We start from the raw sequence: 16,234 nt of genomic DNA on the forward strand, positions 1-16,234 counted from the left end.
ACAAACACACACACACACACACACACACACACACACACACACACACACACACACACACAAACCGGAGTGATCAACATATTTGTCCAAAAAAATTGCCAAATCAAAAACAAACAGAGGGATGATTTTTAAGACCGTTTGACAAACATACAGCTGCTCTATTTTAAATTAATGTTGTATCAACAAAATGTGATAAAAATCAAGGGGTGTGAATACTTTCTGAAGGCACTGTACGGGGGTGGAGGCGTAGCACAATGCAAGGTAGCTATAGGCTATAGCCTACAGGTATAAAGCAGATCGGGTTTTAGGTTGTATTCAGAAGGTGATAAATTATAAATTGAAGGAGGTGGTTTTAACACTGTACAGGTATTTAGTGAGGCCTCACCTAGAATGTTGTGTTCAGTTTTGGTCACCACATCTCAGGAAGGACATCATGCTGCCACGGAGAAGGTTCAGCATTGGCCTTCGACATTGACTGAGAGGGCTGCAGGTGTTCTGACGCCATACACTGTGTTATAAAGGTGATTCGGATCTGATGGAGATGTTTAATTAAAATGATGATGAGTGGAGACAAAATGAACACCCACGGTCACAGCACCTGGAAAGGCCTGGATCCCTCGAAAGGTGGTGGCAGAAAATTAATTAAATGTGACGAAAGGAAATTATAAATAAATAAATATCGAGCATTGCAATCTTTGGCCAGGTAGACGTGCCACGTCATCGCCGTCAAGGTGGGTCGGCGCGCGGCGCTCTCATGAGCGCAGGGCGGGTCTTCACTCGGGCCGGAGGTTCGGGTTTGTCCGCTCGGGCGAATCTGCCGACACCGATCGCCGGCACTTTCCCCTGTCCGCCCTGAACTTCATAAGCTGCACGTTTCGTCCCGATCAATCGATCATAGCGATCATCAATAAAACACGTCCCGATTGAACACAAACGGCGCTGCGAGAGCCGGGATGAGGTTAAAGTTCGGGTTGTTATTGCGCGCCCTTTTAATCACCCTAACTTTTACGGTCTTCGTCGTCCTCTGGTCGTTACTTGGAACCAGAGAAGAAGATCTCTTTGGTGACAAGGTAAGGAGAGGGGGGTCGGTGTTCATGGAGTTCGACCCGGGCTTTTTAAATTCGACTCCCCAGAGGGACCGCTTTTGCCTAGAATTGTGTGCGAGGCCCGTGGGTAGGCCTCCGCACGGGGTTACTTTCGCGTCCCGAGTGCGAAGCGAACTTCCTGGGTTCTGCTGAACATGTCTCCGGTTAGCTCTGAATTCCGACAATGTGTGTCCGTCATGTGAGGATCTCACGCTAATTGGAATGATCCCGTAATGCGAGTGCGGTATTCTAATACAGCCGGCTATCTCAAAGACTCGTACCGTCAGTGTGACATTGGCTCGCTTAGTGGTGGAACCGTGGAATCGACCGATGTTCCTCCCTTTATATTGCTCGTCATCCGAAAACATCACGCGTTTCGCGTTTGTGTGCAGTAAGTAGTAACTGGTTCATGTAGTGATGGATTAATTGGTTTCGATGGATTGTAAAGATTTTAATGGATTAATTGGTTTTGATGGGTTGTAGAGCTTTTGATGCATTGTAGAGCTTTTGATGGATTGTAGAGCTTTTGATGGATTGTAGAGCTTTTGATGGATTGATTGGTTTTGCTGGATTTTAGAGCTTTTGATGGGTTGTAGGGCTTTTGATGGGTTGTAGAGCTTTTGATGCATTATCTAGCTTTTGATGCATTTGATTGTAGAGATTTTGACGGATTAACTGATTTGATGGATTGTAGAGATTATGATTCATTAGTTGGTTTTGATGGAGTGTAGAGATGTTGATGGAGTGTAGAGATGTTGATGGAGTGTAGAGATGTTGATGGAGTGTAGAGATTTTGATGGATTGTAGAGATGTTGATGGATTGTAGAGATTTTGATGGATTGTAGAGATTTTGATGGATTAATTGGTTTTGATGGATTAATTGGTTTTGATGGATTAATTGGTTTTGATGGATTAATTGGTTTTGATGGATTGTAGCGATTTTGATGTAAAATGAATATTGTGTTCAGTTTTGTTGCGTTCAATTTGGTTAAGTTTTGTTGCGCTGGCGGTAAGTCGTTTTATTTATTGCTTGCCTTCCGGGACCACAACCTGTTCTGCAGCTTTCAGTAATACTGTACTAACTTTGTCTCACCAGTCCTTTGCCCAACCCTCTTCGATGGTCCAAAGACATCAATGAACTCTTGTTTGTTTATAACCCTTTTGTATTGAAAACCGCTTTACTCTCACAAAAGGTTTGTCCGTCTTTCATCGTATATGGCGCATACGTTTGTGGGAGCTATGCTCGCACGACAAAACCGGACAAAATGAACGACGCCAGGAATGCAGTTTCACTGAGCTATTTATTTTCAGCTCACTCGAAAGAACTCAAAAGCACTGAATCAGCCCATCGAACGGGCGGCAATTTATAAGTAAAGTTCAACACACAAAAGCCACGCCTCTCAGGCGGGGCGTGGTATGCAAATAGGTAAGCCAAGTGTTCGCCCGGGAAAGGCAAGTCTGGACACGTCCGGTCAAGTGACCGCTCGCCGGTTGCGTCATCGGCCGGTGCAAGGTAATTGTGTCATGCTTCCGGTAACCGCTACATGCACCCCCCCAGAATTAACATGCACCGGGAGAGTCAGTTTGAGGGGGGTCTTGATGACCCGGCCGAAACGACCCCTGGCGATTCGTGTGGGGGTGGTAGGTGGCGTGGCGGTGGATGGTCGGGCGGGGGGGCTTGGTTGACGGGGGACGACGGCCCCGTCGTGGAGGAAGGGCCAACCGTGGAGGTTGGTCGAGGTCCAAATGGGCCGGCTTGAGGCGGTCCATGGAGATGCGGTCCGGCTTGCCGCCGATGTCAATGATGAACGACTTGTCGTCTCTCTTCAGGACCCGGAAAGGTCCATCGTACGGCGGCCGGAGCGGTCCCCGGTGTGCGTCGTGCCGGATAAAAACGTACTGCGAAGTGCTGGGGGGACGTGGGGTTGGGGGCAGCCGTGGTGGGACGTGGGCATGGGGGCAAATCTCCTGGAGGACCGAGCGTTGGCGAGCCGCGGACCAGGGGCCGGTGGCGACAGGGATGAATTCGCCTGGCACGCGCAGTGGCTGGCCGTAGACCAGCTCGGCGGTGGAAGCCTGGAGGTCCTCTTTCGGGGCCTTTCGGAGGCCCAATAGGACCCACGGGAGCCTGTCGGCCCAACCGTCGTCCTGGAGGCTGGCCCTGAGAGCGGCCTTCATCGAGCGGTGGAACCGCTCACACAAGCCGTTGGCTTGGGGGTGGTAGGCCGTGGTGCGGTGTAGCTTGACCCCCAAGGCCTGGGTGACCGCGCCCCAAAGCTCGGAGGCGAATTGCGGGCCTCTGTCGGAGGAGATGTCCGAGGACGTGCCGAAACGGGCAATCCAGGTGCCAATGAAGGCCTGCGCCACGTCGGCGGATGTTGTTGATGCCAGCGGGACGGCCTCCGGCCACCTGGTGGTCCTGTCCACCATCGTGAGGAGGTGGGTGAAGCCCCGCGAGGAGGGAAGGGGTCCCACCAGGTCCACATTGACGTGGTCAATGCGCCGCGTGGGCACGTCGAATTGTGCCAACGGGGCCTGGGTGTGCCGGTGGACCTTCGCGCGTTGGCAGACGACACAGGCGTTGGCCCAGTCACGGACATCCTTACGGAGCCCGTGCCAGACGAACTTTGCTGCCACGAGCTTCTGTGATGCTTTCCGGCCCGGGTGGGAAAGGCCGTGGAGGGCGTCAAAAATGTGCTGCTGCCATCCGGTGGGCACGATGGGGCGAGGTTGGCCCAGGGAAACGTCGCACAGGAGAACCGTGCCTGTGTCCTCGAAGGGGACGTCGGCCAACCGCAGGCCTGTGTCTGCTGTCCGGAGGGCTTGCACCGTGGGGTCGTCGGTCTGGTCGGCCGCCATGCGGGCGAAGTCCACACCCAGGTGGACGGTGTTCGCGCCAGACCGGGAGAGGCAATTGGCCACAGCGTTGTCCTTGCCCGCGACATGCCGGATGTCCGTCGTAAATTCGGACACGGCAGAGAGGTGGCGCTGCTGTCGGGCCGACCACGGCTCCGTAACCTTGGCCATGGCGAAGACCAGGGGTTTGTGGTCCACAAACGCCGTGAACGGGCGGCCCTCTAAAAGATGGCGGAAGTGGCGAATGGCCAGGTAAAGGCCGAGGAGCTCGCGGTCAAAGCGCTATACCTGCGCTCGTTAGGGCGAAGCTGCCGGCTGAAGAAGGCCAGCGGTTGCCAAGCCCCGTTCACCCACTGTTCATGCACGGCGCCCACCGCGTAGTCGGAAGCGTCTGTGGTGAGGGCGATGGGTGCGTCGAGCGCCGGGTGCGCCAACATGGTCGCGTTGGCGAGGGCCAGCTTAGCGCCCGTGAATGCCGCGTCCATCGCCGGCTTGCCCCGGAGGGCTTCGTACAGGGGGCGCATGAGTTGGGCGGCGCGAGGCACGAACCGGTGGTAGAAATTTACCATCCCCAAAAATTCCTGTAGGGCCTTCATGGAGCGGGGGCGCGGGAAACTTGTGACTGCCTCCACCTTGGTAGGCAGCGGGACGGCCCCACGCTTCGTGATGCGGTGCCCCAGGAAGTCGACGGCCGTTACGCCAAACTGGCATTTCGCCGGGTTGATGATGAGGCCGTGCTGGCCGAGGCGCTCAAAAAGCATGTGCAGGTGGATGAGGTGCTCCGCCCGGGAAGTGCTGGCGACGAGAATGTCGTCCAAGTAGACGAAAAGGAAGGTGAGGTCGGGCAGCATGCTGTGCATCAGCCGCTGTTAAGGCCTGGGCCGCGTTCTTAAGGCCGAACGGCATGCAAAGGAACGCGAAGAGGCCAAAAGGTGTAATTACCGCCGTCTTCGGCACGTCGGCCGGCCGGACGGGTACCTGGTGGTAGCCCCGAATGAGGTCGACCTTGGAAAAGATCACCCGCCCCGCCAAATGGGCGGAAAAGTCCTGTATGTGTGGTATCGGGTACCGGTCGGGGGTGGTGGTGGCTTCGTTGAGGCGGCGGTAATCGCCGCATGGTCGCCATCCGCCACCCGGTTTGGGCACGATGTGCAGGGGCGAGGCCCACGCGCTATTCGAGCGCCGCACAATGCCCAATCGCTCCAGCACGTCGAATTCCGCCTTCGCCACGGTGAGTTTGGCCGGGTCGAGGTGGCGAGCCCTGGCATAGACCGGTGGACCTGTGGTCGGGATGTGGTGTTCGACGCCGTGCTTGACGGCGACGGCCGAAAACGTCGGCTGCGTGAGGGTGGGAAACTCAGCGAGTAGGCGGGTGAAATCGTCCACGGCCGGGAGCACGCTAGCTAGCTTGGTCGGAGCGGAGCCGCTCAATGAGCAAGTGAGCGAGCTGAAGGTCTCCGCGTTGATGAGCGGCGCCGTTTCACGTCGACCAAAAGCCCATGCGCGCAAAGAAAATCTGCACCCAGCAAGGCCATGGGCACGTTCGCCGTGATGAAGTCCCACCTGAAGCGCTGGCCCCCGAAGCAGAATGCGACGCTGCGCGAACCGAAGGTGCGGATGGAGGAGCCGTTTGTGGTGACCAAGGCGGGGCCGCAAAGCGCGGCCTGTTTGTCCTGCACCGAGGCGGGTATCACGCTCAGCTGAGCGCCGGTGTCGCACAAAAAACGCCGCCCGGACGCTGTGTCCGTGATAAACAGAAGGCTGCCTGAATGGCCGACGCTCATGGCAGGCAGCGAGCGCCGGCCTGGTCCTTTCCCGACCTGCCGAAAGTGCATGGTGGGCGGCACGTTCTGGCCTTCTGCCCGAACCTGGCATGGTAATAGCACATGGTCCGCTCTGGTGGAGGCTCCGGCGGTCGCGTCGGGTTCAGTCGACAGGGCGTCGCGGCTGCTGCCAGTGGCGCTGACTCGGCCGGTGGTGGCGCAGGTCGTTGCGCGGGCGTTGCCTCGGTCGGCCCAGGGTTCCAGGCGGCCGCTCCGACGTGTCGCCTGGCCGAGAAAAATTTATCGGCTTCCTTGGCCAGGGTGCGAGGGTCCGTGATGGGCGAGTTAGCCAAAGCGAACCGTACCTGCCCGGGTAGCTGCCGGAGGAACAGCTCGCGGAAGAGGAAATCCAGGCTGTGGTCGTCGAGTAGAGCCAGCATGTGGTCCATGTGCTCGGATGGATGGGCCTCACCCAGCTCCGGGAGGTCGAGTAGTTGTCGCGCGCGTTCGGTCTCCGTGAGTCCAAACGCACTGAGGAGTAGGCCTTTGAGCGCGCCGTATTTGTCGGCGTTCGGCGGGTTCTGTAGGAAGCTCGGGACCCGGGCCGCGGTGGAGGCGTTGAGCGCGGAGACCACATGGTGGTAGCACGTTGTGTCCTCCGTAATGTTCCGCAGGGCGAATTGAGAATCAGCTTGGGCGAACCAGACGGCCGCGTGCGATTCCCAAAAGCCCGGGAGCTTCAAAGCTACAGATGACTCCATCGCCATGTTCTTGAAAAGGGGTCACCAATTGTGGGAGCTATGCTCGCACGATAAAACCGGACAAAATGAACGACGCCAGGAATGAAGTTTCACCGAGCTATTTATTTTCAGCTCACTCGAAGGAACTCAAAAGCACTGAATCAGCCCATCGAACAGGCGGCAATTTATAAGTATAGTTCAACACACAAAAGCCACGCCTCTCAGGCGGGGCGTGGTATGCAAATAGGTAAGCCAAGTGTTCGCCCGGGAAAGGCAAGTCTGGACACGCCCGGGCGAGTCCGGACAAGTGACCGCTCGCCGGTTGCGTCATCGGCCGGTGCAAGGTAATTGTGTCTTGCTTCCGGGAACTGCTACACGTTCACGTTTTTGTTCTTGTGCGCCTCTTCTTCATAGTATTCTTCCTCTTCTTTAATCTTGTCGTCTTCTTCCTCCTCATAGTCTTCATCTTCTTTTTACGTCATAGCCCAGAGGGCAAAGCCATCGAGAACAGTGTTTGTCTGTATGTCGGTATGTATGTATGTCCCTCACAAACGTACACCAATCAAAGCTGAGGATCTGTTCACATGACAGGGGTGATGTGATGTCGTTACAGCGTAAGACAGCTGACTCCACACACCGCCATTTTGATTTCTATGCCTTTCAGGCTGAACATATCGTCGTACCTGTCATATCACAATCGCCATACTGTACCTTGACGTTTTTCATTCAGTGTGAAACACAAACAAACCAATTGTTAAAATGACCATCAAATATCGAAATCATTGGCGTTACGTCTCTTCCAACGACACAGTACATCTAGGCCTTGGGCTTCATGCCTCACCTTCAGGCCGCTTTGGACAACTTAGCCCAGGTTTCTTAACATAATAGTATCGTTTTCATAATAATAACAACGTTAATAATAACAATCTTATAATATAATAGAGCAAACGTATATGGTTATGTCATTATGTTTATATGCGACGAAAACGTCTTCTTCTTCTTCTTCAAATAAAATTAACACCCTCTTAATTAACCCTCTTATTTATGTTTAGACTGCTGAGACCCCTTAGACCTTTGATGACCCTTTAAGACCACCAAGACCACCAAGACCCCTGAATACCCCTGAATACACTTGAAGACTCCTGAATACCCTTGAAGACTCCTGAATACCCTTGAAGACCCAAAATACCCTTGAAGGCCCTGAGGCTCAAAAATACCCTGAAGACCCAAATGGCCCCGAAGACCCAAAACACCCTAAAGACCCCAAAACACCCTGAAGACCCCAAAGAGCCTGAAGACCAAAAACACCCCAAAGACCCAAAATACCATTAAAGGCCCAGAGGATCCAAAAGACACTGAAGACCCAAATGGCACCCAAGACCCAAAAAGACCCAAATACCCCAAAGACCCTGAAGACCGAAAAGACACCAAAGAACCAAAAGACCTGAAGACCCATAAGACCTGAAGACCCAAAATACCCCAAAGATCCAAAACACCTCGAAGACCCAAAACACCCTGAAGCCACCAAAAGACCCTTCAGACCCAAAATACACTTAAATACCCCAAAGAACCAAAATACCCCAAAGACTCTTAAAGACCTTGAAGACACCAAAGACCCTGAAGACCCCAAACACCCCAAAGACCCAAAATGCCCTTAAAGGCCCAGAGGATCCAAAAGACCCTGAAGACCCAAAACACCATGAAGACATAAAATACCCAAAAGACACCAAAATGGTCAAAGATGACTATCTCTCTGAAACGACGTGTGGTGAGGTGTGCGGAGTGCGCCGAGTCATGCTAGTAATAATAATATAATGGTAACGCTGCAATCCCTTTGTCGTGACTGCAAAGTTGCTGTATTGAAGATAGCAGCTGAACAGCTATCTTGAAGACCCGGAGAGAAGAGTGAGATAGAACAGGATGTGTAAGTTGGTTCCACACATGAGGGAAAAGAGGACCAAATGAGTGGAGGTGGGCAGTGATCCTGGATTTAGATAGTTTTACCAAAAAAGGGTTGATGGTGAACCATGTATGCTATGCCCTGCAGATACCTGAGGAGTGAGGGCCAAAAAAGCACGGAAAGAGCAGAGGGTGCAAGATCAGAAAGGAGGAGGTCAAAGACAGATTGATCACCGACCTGTCGGCAATGGCAAAGTGATAGGCCCATGGACTCGGCTTCATCGCAAGAGATTCCAATGATCTTGAAAGTCTTGGTTTCTTCGGCGTCAAGCTGATCAAGGTGTGAGGCAGGGGAGACCACAGAGGGGAGAGCAGTACTCAATCAAGCTGCGGATGAAGGCCTTGTAGGTGGATAGGAGATCAGGTGTGCCAAGGAAGGACTTTATATGATAGACGATGCCCAATCGACGGCTGGCTTTGGAGGCCAACTTGGAAATGTGGTTTTCCCAGGAAAGATCATGGCAGATAGTGAGACCCGGGAGTTTTAATGACTGAACTTCCTCGAGGATTGTTAATAAAGTAGATAGAAGAGTTTGGGAGACGGTCCTTTTGGAGAGATAAATGGGAGATTTGTCAGGTTTCCTCTTCCTTTTCTCCTTTTTCTGCAGTTATTCCCATGTTCCTGTGGGGTTGACCGGGGGAAAGTTTTAGCCCAACTCTTTCACGAACCGGCTGACCAGACATGACGTTCGACTCCAGGTCAGGGCTGGAATTTGTAATTTTTCAGGGTGCTGGCGATGACTCGCCTACTCTTTGCGAAAGACACCGTGGGATATTTAACATCCACCAACTAATGCTTATGAGGCTCATGGAAGAAAATCCACATGCACCTGAAATTACGTGGGCCGGGTGTGCTGCAGATGAGAAAGGTGCTGCGTGCATGGCCAGTTTAGGGGGAATTAAATGTGTAGTGCAATGAAAAAGTGTTTATTTAGGAACTATATAGTCATCAACACTTCCGTGCTGTAGTTTGGACCCATCAGATCCTTCATGCTTTAGTTTCTCATAAGTATCTGATTTATTTGCTTATCAAGTGCTGATATTACATGTTGTATTAATATTACGCTTTATCACAATAATATCTTTGTTGCATCATTCCTGCAGAGGTTCAACCCGGGGCCCGTTGAATCCCTTGATGGAGACCGTTTTCGACCAATAATCCCATGGCCGAGTGTGGAGGGTCTGGAAGTGGATTTGCAGCAGAAGAAGTTAGAGAAAATGCTGGTCGTTGCTCCAATCCAAGTGGAGGACAATGTGAAGAAGCAGCGTGATGCTGTCGAGCGACAGTATGCTACCTTTCGCCCGCAAAAGAACCACTACCCTCTGCCGGTGCTTCGTCCCACTGTTTTGGGAAACTTTGAACTGAAAGGTAAAGAACCGCCCGGGGTACCTGGCGGTCCCGGAGAAGGGAATCGGGGGGTTGATGTTGGGCCTGAGCTCAAGGATGCCGCCCTTGCAAGCATCAAGGAATACGGCTTCAATATGGTGGCGAGCGATTTGGTGTCTCTCGACCGCTCCATTGGTGATATCCGTCATGAACAGTGAGTTGAGAAACCTGTGCCTCACCTGTGCTTACTTATGTTGTCTCCAATTGTATGTCTGTTTTGAAACGCTATCATGCAAACAGCTCGACTCAATCATTTGTGCATATTAGAAAGTTGTTTCACCAAGTAACCATATTTGTTTGTTTTGTGTATTTATTTATATATCCTCTCGCACCTGCTCGAGACTTAAGGAAGCATTCTGTAATCCTCCTTAATGTTTGTGTAATTATTTATGTTGTGCATGGTATCACCTGTGCAGGATGTTTTACGCTCCATTCAAAACTCCGAACCTACGACACACACAGAGTACGTTGATTGGAAGATGGACCTTGCACCCTTTATCAAAGAATACATGTGAAAGGCAATGCCAATAGTAGTCCGGCAGCTAAGCTAAATATAGCATAACAATTGTGCATTTTGTGAGGAAAGCACCAAATTTGGCACACTAGTAGACTATCATATTATGAAAAGATCTGGATATTGGGCCATCTCAGATTCAGAGATTTGATTTTTGCAAGATTTGCAGATTTTGCAGATTTGCAAGCTGAGATTGCAACGCCAGGGACGGCCGACTCCTTCCTGCTAGCTGCCCACGTCACCCGCACAAGAAGAGCTCATCAAATCACTGCAGCAGCACTGCACATCCTGCAACACCGTGCGTATGAACGCCACTGTATGACACATGCTGATGATGCAGAAGACCTGCCTGAGTTCGAAGACTGGTGTCACCAGAGAGGAGAAGACATTCCCAACTTTCAGTACTGGGCAACTGTGCTGGAACTAGAGATGTTGGTACTGGTCTACGTGCGTTCTCTGCGGCAGGCTTCATTCACGATGTACCTTGATGCCCTGACGGAACTGGTCCCATGGTTCCATGCCTTAGACCACACACACTATGCCAGGTGGGTCCCTGTTCACCTGAAGGACATGGTTGCACTCCCAATGAAGCATCCAGATGTAGCCAGAGAATTCAGGGCTGGCAACTTCACTGTACAGAAGACGAAGAAGGTGTTCTCTTCGATCCCAATCGAATCGAAATCTTGCAAAAATCAAATCTCTGAATCTGAGATGGCCCAATATCCAGATCTTTTCATAATATGATAGTCTACTAGTGTGCCAAATTTGGTGCTTTCCTCACAAAATGCACAATTGTTATGCTAAGTTGCCCCACTATAGGGGAATAATACAGGGATGTGATGAAATCAAAATCGGAAAAGGTTTGAAGGTGGAATCGGTTTCATGTTTCTCCGATCACCATTTTAGCGATGCGCTTTTTCTTTACGACTCCTCAAAATAATTAGTTGACGTGTGGTGATAAAACTGTTTTTTTGTACTGCTCTCGTTGACTAAGATTTTTTAAAAAGGCTTCTTGCATTGCCAAGGACATTGTTACCCTCGCCTGAGGAGAGGAAGTCGCATTTGATTCCGTTTGTCCACACAGAATAAATATAATTTTCTCTGCAACCGTTGGTCCGATTGACAGGAAATTTTCACCATAGGTGCAACTCCACCTGTAGAATTTTTTATGATAATTATGACGTCATAGGTCACGTGGCTCAGCCGTCATCTTGGAAAAACCAAAAAGCTTTGCACCTCTATATCTCCGAAAGCGCTGAATAGAAAAAATTGAGACATGGCCCATTGTAAAGAACTCTCTATGTGGAATAACATCTGTGAATGATGATGTCATAGGTGCCTCCATTATGATGTCATAATTCGTCAAGTACAAAACTTTACCCTATCAAGATGAAATTTCTTGAGTGCCATGTAGGCATAAATTGGGGGAGAAAAAAATAATAATGATATCGGTCACGTGGTTCGGCCACCATCTTGGAAAAACCTAAAATATTTGCACCTCTATATCTCCGAAAGTGCTGAATAGAAAAAATCGAGACATGGCTCATTGTAAAGAACTCTCTATGTGGAATAACATCTGTGAATGATGATGTCATAGGTGCCTCCATTATGACGTCATAATTTGACAAGTACAAAACGTCCTCCGATCAAGTTGAAATTTATTGAGCATAATCTAGGATTAAATTGGTGGAGAAAAAAAAAAATGATGACGTCATCGGTCACGTGGTTCGGCCGCCATATTTGTTTTAACACAAAAGCCTTAAAAACCACTGAAAATACATCCTGGCGAGGGTTTGCAATCTCTGATTGCGCTTTCTTGTTTTCCATTGTTGTGGGGAGTGCCACCTAAAGCTGGGTGTTGTTGAAGGATTTTAGTATTGGCAAACACATGCACCTGCTCTCTTATCTGCCTGCAACCCATCTCCCTCAAAAAATTGCCATTCTTAAGAAAAATGAAACTTGTTCAATTCGTAATGCATAATCTTTTCTTTATACATGATCGAGGCTCATGGAAGAGCTAGAGCGGAATGTAAAGGGGAAATGGCAGAGTAGAAATGAGCGAGGTGAGATTAAGGGTTGGGGGAGGACACATGGGATGAAGAAGCTGAATGAAACACAGCAAGAAGAGGAAGGGGAAGTGGGGATGCAATGGAAAAGGAACAAACCAACTGATAAATAACGAATGAAGAGGGGTGAGGGAGAAGATGGGAGGGTGGGGGGAATAGTAACCTTGAAGAAGGGAGTGCTTGGAAATGCGGTTATTTGTGGTAGAAGAGGTCATGAGTATGGAAGGGGAATGACCTGAGACAGTGGGGAACAGCTATGTTGAAGCCATGGAGGGAAGAATGGGACAGAACAGACTGGTGAAGTTGATTCCACAGGTGACAGAAAAAGAGGAACATGTGAGTGGAGGTGAACAGGGGTCCTGGATTTTGGGAGTTTAACAACAGCGTTACTTGTAGACTATGTGCCCTGCAGAAACCTGGGAATTTCCAAGACTGGACAGAGGGTGCAAGACCAAAAAGTAAGCGGTAAAATGCAGAGGCCACCAACTTGTCTGCGATGTGAAACTAACGTGCCTTGACACTTCACTTCATCGCAGGAGATTCAAATAATGTTGAAGGCCTTTGTTTCCATGGCGTCAACCTGAGCAAGATTTGAGGCAGGGGAGCCAGCCCAGAGGGGAGAGCAGTACTCCATCAAGCTGCAGAATAAAGCCTTATAGGTGGATAGGGGTTCAGGTGTGCTAAGGAATGACTTTGTACAGCAGATGATGCACAGTCGGTGGCTGGTTTTGGAGGCCAACATTAAAATGTGGTCTGCCCAAAAAAGATCATGGCTGACTGTGAAGCCCAGGAGTTTGAATGACTGAACTTCCACAAGAGGATTGTTAAGAAAGTAGATAGGAGGGTTTGCTAGACGGTACTTTTGGAGAGAGATAGTGAGAATGTGAGATTTGTCAGGATTGAAATGAAATGGAAAACCAAATACTGCATTGGAGTCATCAGAATGAACCAGAAGAAGTAAAGAGCAAATATTTAGTCATCATGAGGAACCTGAATAGGATTTGGGTTACAGCCTCTACTCCTCTACCCTCAAACCCATCCAGGTGCAGCCAAGTGAACCTTCCAGAAAAAAAATCTGCAAGAATTACATATTCCAACTGTTCGACCAGATTGTGATTTTTTTTTATTTTTAAGGGCCGAAAAGAGGGAAGAGGCTGCATCCTGCCTGTCTGAAGCATGAGGGATGTCACAGCAGATGGTGCGAGTCATTAGCAAATAGATAAAGGGGATTTTCCAGAGTCAGAGAGATCATTGATGAAGATTGGGAAAAGGACTGGGCCCAGAAAACTGTGTTGGGGCATTCCAGCCTTGACAGGGAGAGATGACAGGATTCCGTTGAGAGCCACGCATTGGCTACGAGAACAGAGGAAGTCAGTAAGCTAAGTGTGGAGTTAGCCTTGAATGCCATAGACAGAGAGTTTGGAGAGGACGGTGCGATGCCAGTTTCTCAAAAGCATGAGATACCGTGCCTTCAGAAAGTATTAACACCCCTTGAATTTTTTCACATTTTGTTGTTACATCCTGAATTTAAAATGGATTAAATTGAGATTTTTGTCACTGATCTACACATAATAAACCACAATGTCAAAGTGGATTTTTCTTTTTGGAATTCCTTACAAAATAATTAAAAATGAAAAGCTGAAATGTATTGGGTCAATAAGTATTCAACCCCTTTGGTATGACATGCTTTCTTTTTTATTTTATTTTTCATAATAATTTTAAAAATAGGCTGAGTATTTGATATTATTTATATTATGGTGCCCACCATAACAGTTACAGTTTTATGAACAAGCCGGGTCATTAAAAAGTCAGTATATCAGACTGAAAGTCATTAAAAGTCATTCTTTTTCAGCTCCCTTAACCTGCAGCAGCCATTATATTGATAAACAGTTTTCCTTCTCAGGTTGACACGCGTGTTCTCATCACCCTCCACCAATAAAGCGAGACTTGGAAATAAACAGTTTCCATCACCAAATATCTCCTTCACGAAAACTCTCCGATTGTTTGGAGCAGAAAATATCGCCATATTGCAACAAATGGAACTTCCACACAACATATATCAAAGGAAGGTGCAAAGCACCACCCCTTTATAAAAGGGATAGTTTCTCTGTATGCAGCTTTAACATGGGGACTGAAAATACGTTTCTCGGCTTCTACTGGATGAAATTGGCTGCAAGTTTCAGAAGTAAATGATTTGTACGTTGAGGTAATATGCTCCACATTTCAGCAACGTCAGTTTATGCATTCTTGAGTTATATTTAGAAAACCCTCGAAATCACGTTTGTGTCTGTCAGTCCGTCCGTCCGTCCACCCAAAATGTGTTGGCGCTTATATCTCAAGGACTATACATTGAAACGAGCTGAAACTTGAAATATACATCGGCCAATATATCTAGTTAATGGTTTTCAAAACAAATTCCACCTTAGTGCTATAGTTTTTGCTTTACAATTATTTATATATATATATATATATATATATATATATATATATATATATATATATATATATATATATATTGTTACGGAAACAGAGGGCTTCCCTCGTTGCCCTGCGGAGATCAACCCGCCATTCCTTCTACTAACCACTCTCCGTTCCTGGTCGTCCCAACGCTCTCTCCCGCCCGCAGCGCCGCCAGGGTATTCGGGCCAGAAAGTCGGAATGGGCCTTCCCGGGACCTGAGTGCAACGCTCGGTCGTGAGACAGGGAAGAGACGGCCGTTCGAGCTATGGTTTTAGGTTACCGAGCGGGTTTAGTAACCCGTAGTTCGAACCATTAACAAACTACACCCGATTATAACGTTGGCCAAATCGCGCTATGCTAAATCAATGATAGAAAGGACACAACGACTGGGAAAGATGAAACGACACAAGGGGGTACAGTTCTCAAGACCTCCGGAGGAGGGTGTAATTACAGTGGTGGAGAAAAGGGGTAGATTACAAGGCAGAGTGAGGTAAAGAACACAGAAGAGATGGGCACTTAAATACAGGCTTATTTATTCCCAGACAGACCACGGACAAACGGACAAGGCAGACTCACACAGGGATTGATGGCAGGAATGGACAGGTAGATCGATGGCACAAGGTGCACCTTGGCTCGGGGACAGGATAAAGCACAGTCCAAAGATGCAAGGAGGTCTCACAGCGCTCGGAGGGCACGTCTTCCTTGCTTCAAGCTCAGCGCGCATCTGACGTCACCTCTCTCCCTACTGCGCATGCTCAACGGGGAGTCACACGCCCTCGGCTGGTTGGTTCCGCCCCAACTGGGGCCGGTCCGCCGCTTCCATTGGGTGCGGGGGTTACCGGGCTCCGCCCTTAACGAGGAGCCAACATGGAGCCCTGTTCTGCCCCTGTTGGGTAACCCCGTCGAGCACATGTCCGATGGCGGCTCGTTGGGAAGGCCTGGTGCCCTCCCACCACTCCTACCAACCAAGCCGGAGTGAGGACGCGCACTCCCTGCGCTCGTCGTCGTTGTTGTTGTTGTTGTTGTTATTTCTGCTGAAGAGAACTGTGAGGAAGAGCTGCGGGGAGGTATTGGGAGGTCCTAAACTTCCTAACGGTGCCATACAATCACATTCTGGTGCAACGAAGGGTCAGAATTAATGGAAACGAATCCTTAACTGACATAGACTAAGAATAACTAGCAAGATGTCCTATAGTTGTCTACATGAGATGCGGTGGACCTGGATGCGACATTTAATGGGGGAAATAGGGGGAGGTCGGGTCTACAGAGTGTTGTTTACAGAAAATGGGACTAGGGAATGGGGGATTGGGGAGAGTTGGGAAGTATTGAGGAAATAGGGGAATATTTACAAGCGGATATGGATGGATGCAAATCCCATATCCGCAACTATATATATATATATATATA

The 16,234-nt window shown here is 49.4% G+C and overlaps 1 protein-coding gene across 3 annotated transcripts in view; it reads left to right on the forward strand.

Moving 5' to 3' along the window:
• Positions 1-354: 354 nt before the first annotated feature.
• The window catches only part of LOC137437732 (N-acetylgalactosaminyltransferase 7), a 41,727-nt gene continuing 25,847 nt past the window's right edge, over positions 355-16,234 (forward strand). For 2 of the 3 annotated variants that reach the window (XM_068132307.2, XM_068132308.2), the window contains exons 1-2: positions 754-1,067; positions 9,505-9,941. In XM_068132307.2, coding sequence (XP_067988408.2) covers positions 951-1,067; positions 9,505-9,941 — 554 coding nt within the window. In that variant the 5' untranslated portion in view covers positions 754-950. Of the gene's footprint in view, positions 519-753; positions 1,068-9,504; positions 9,942-16,234 lie in introns of those variants that run through there. The other variant, XM_068132309.2, reaches the window with a different exon arrangement.

The sequence above is a fragment of the Myxine glutinosa genome, chromosome 12 (assembly GCF_964187855.1).
Source record: "Myxine glutinosa chromosome 12, kmMyxGlut1.1, whole genome shotgun sequence".
Lineage (NCBI taxonomy): Eukaryota > Metazoa > Chordata > Myxini > Myxiniformes > Myxinidae > Myxine > Myxine glutinosa.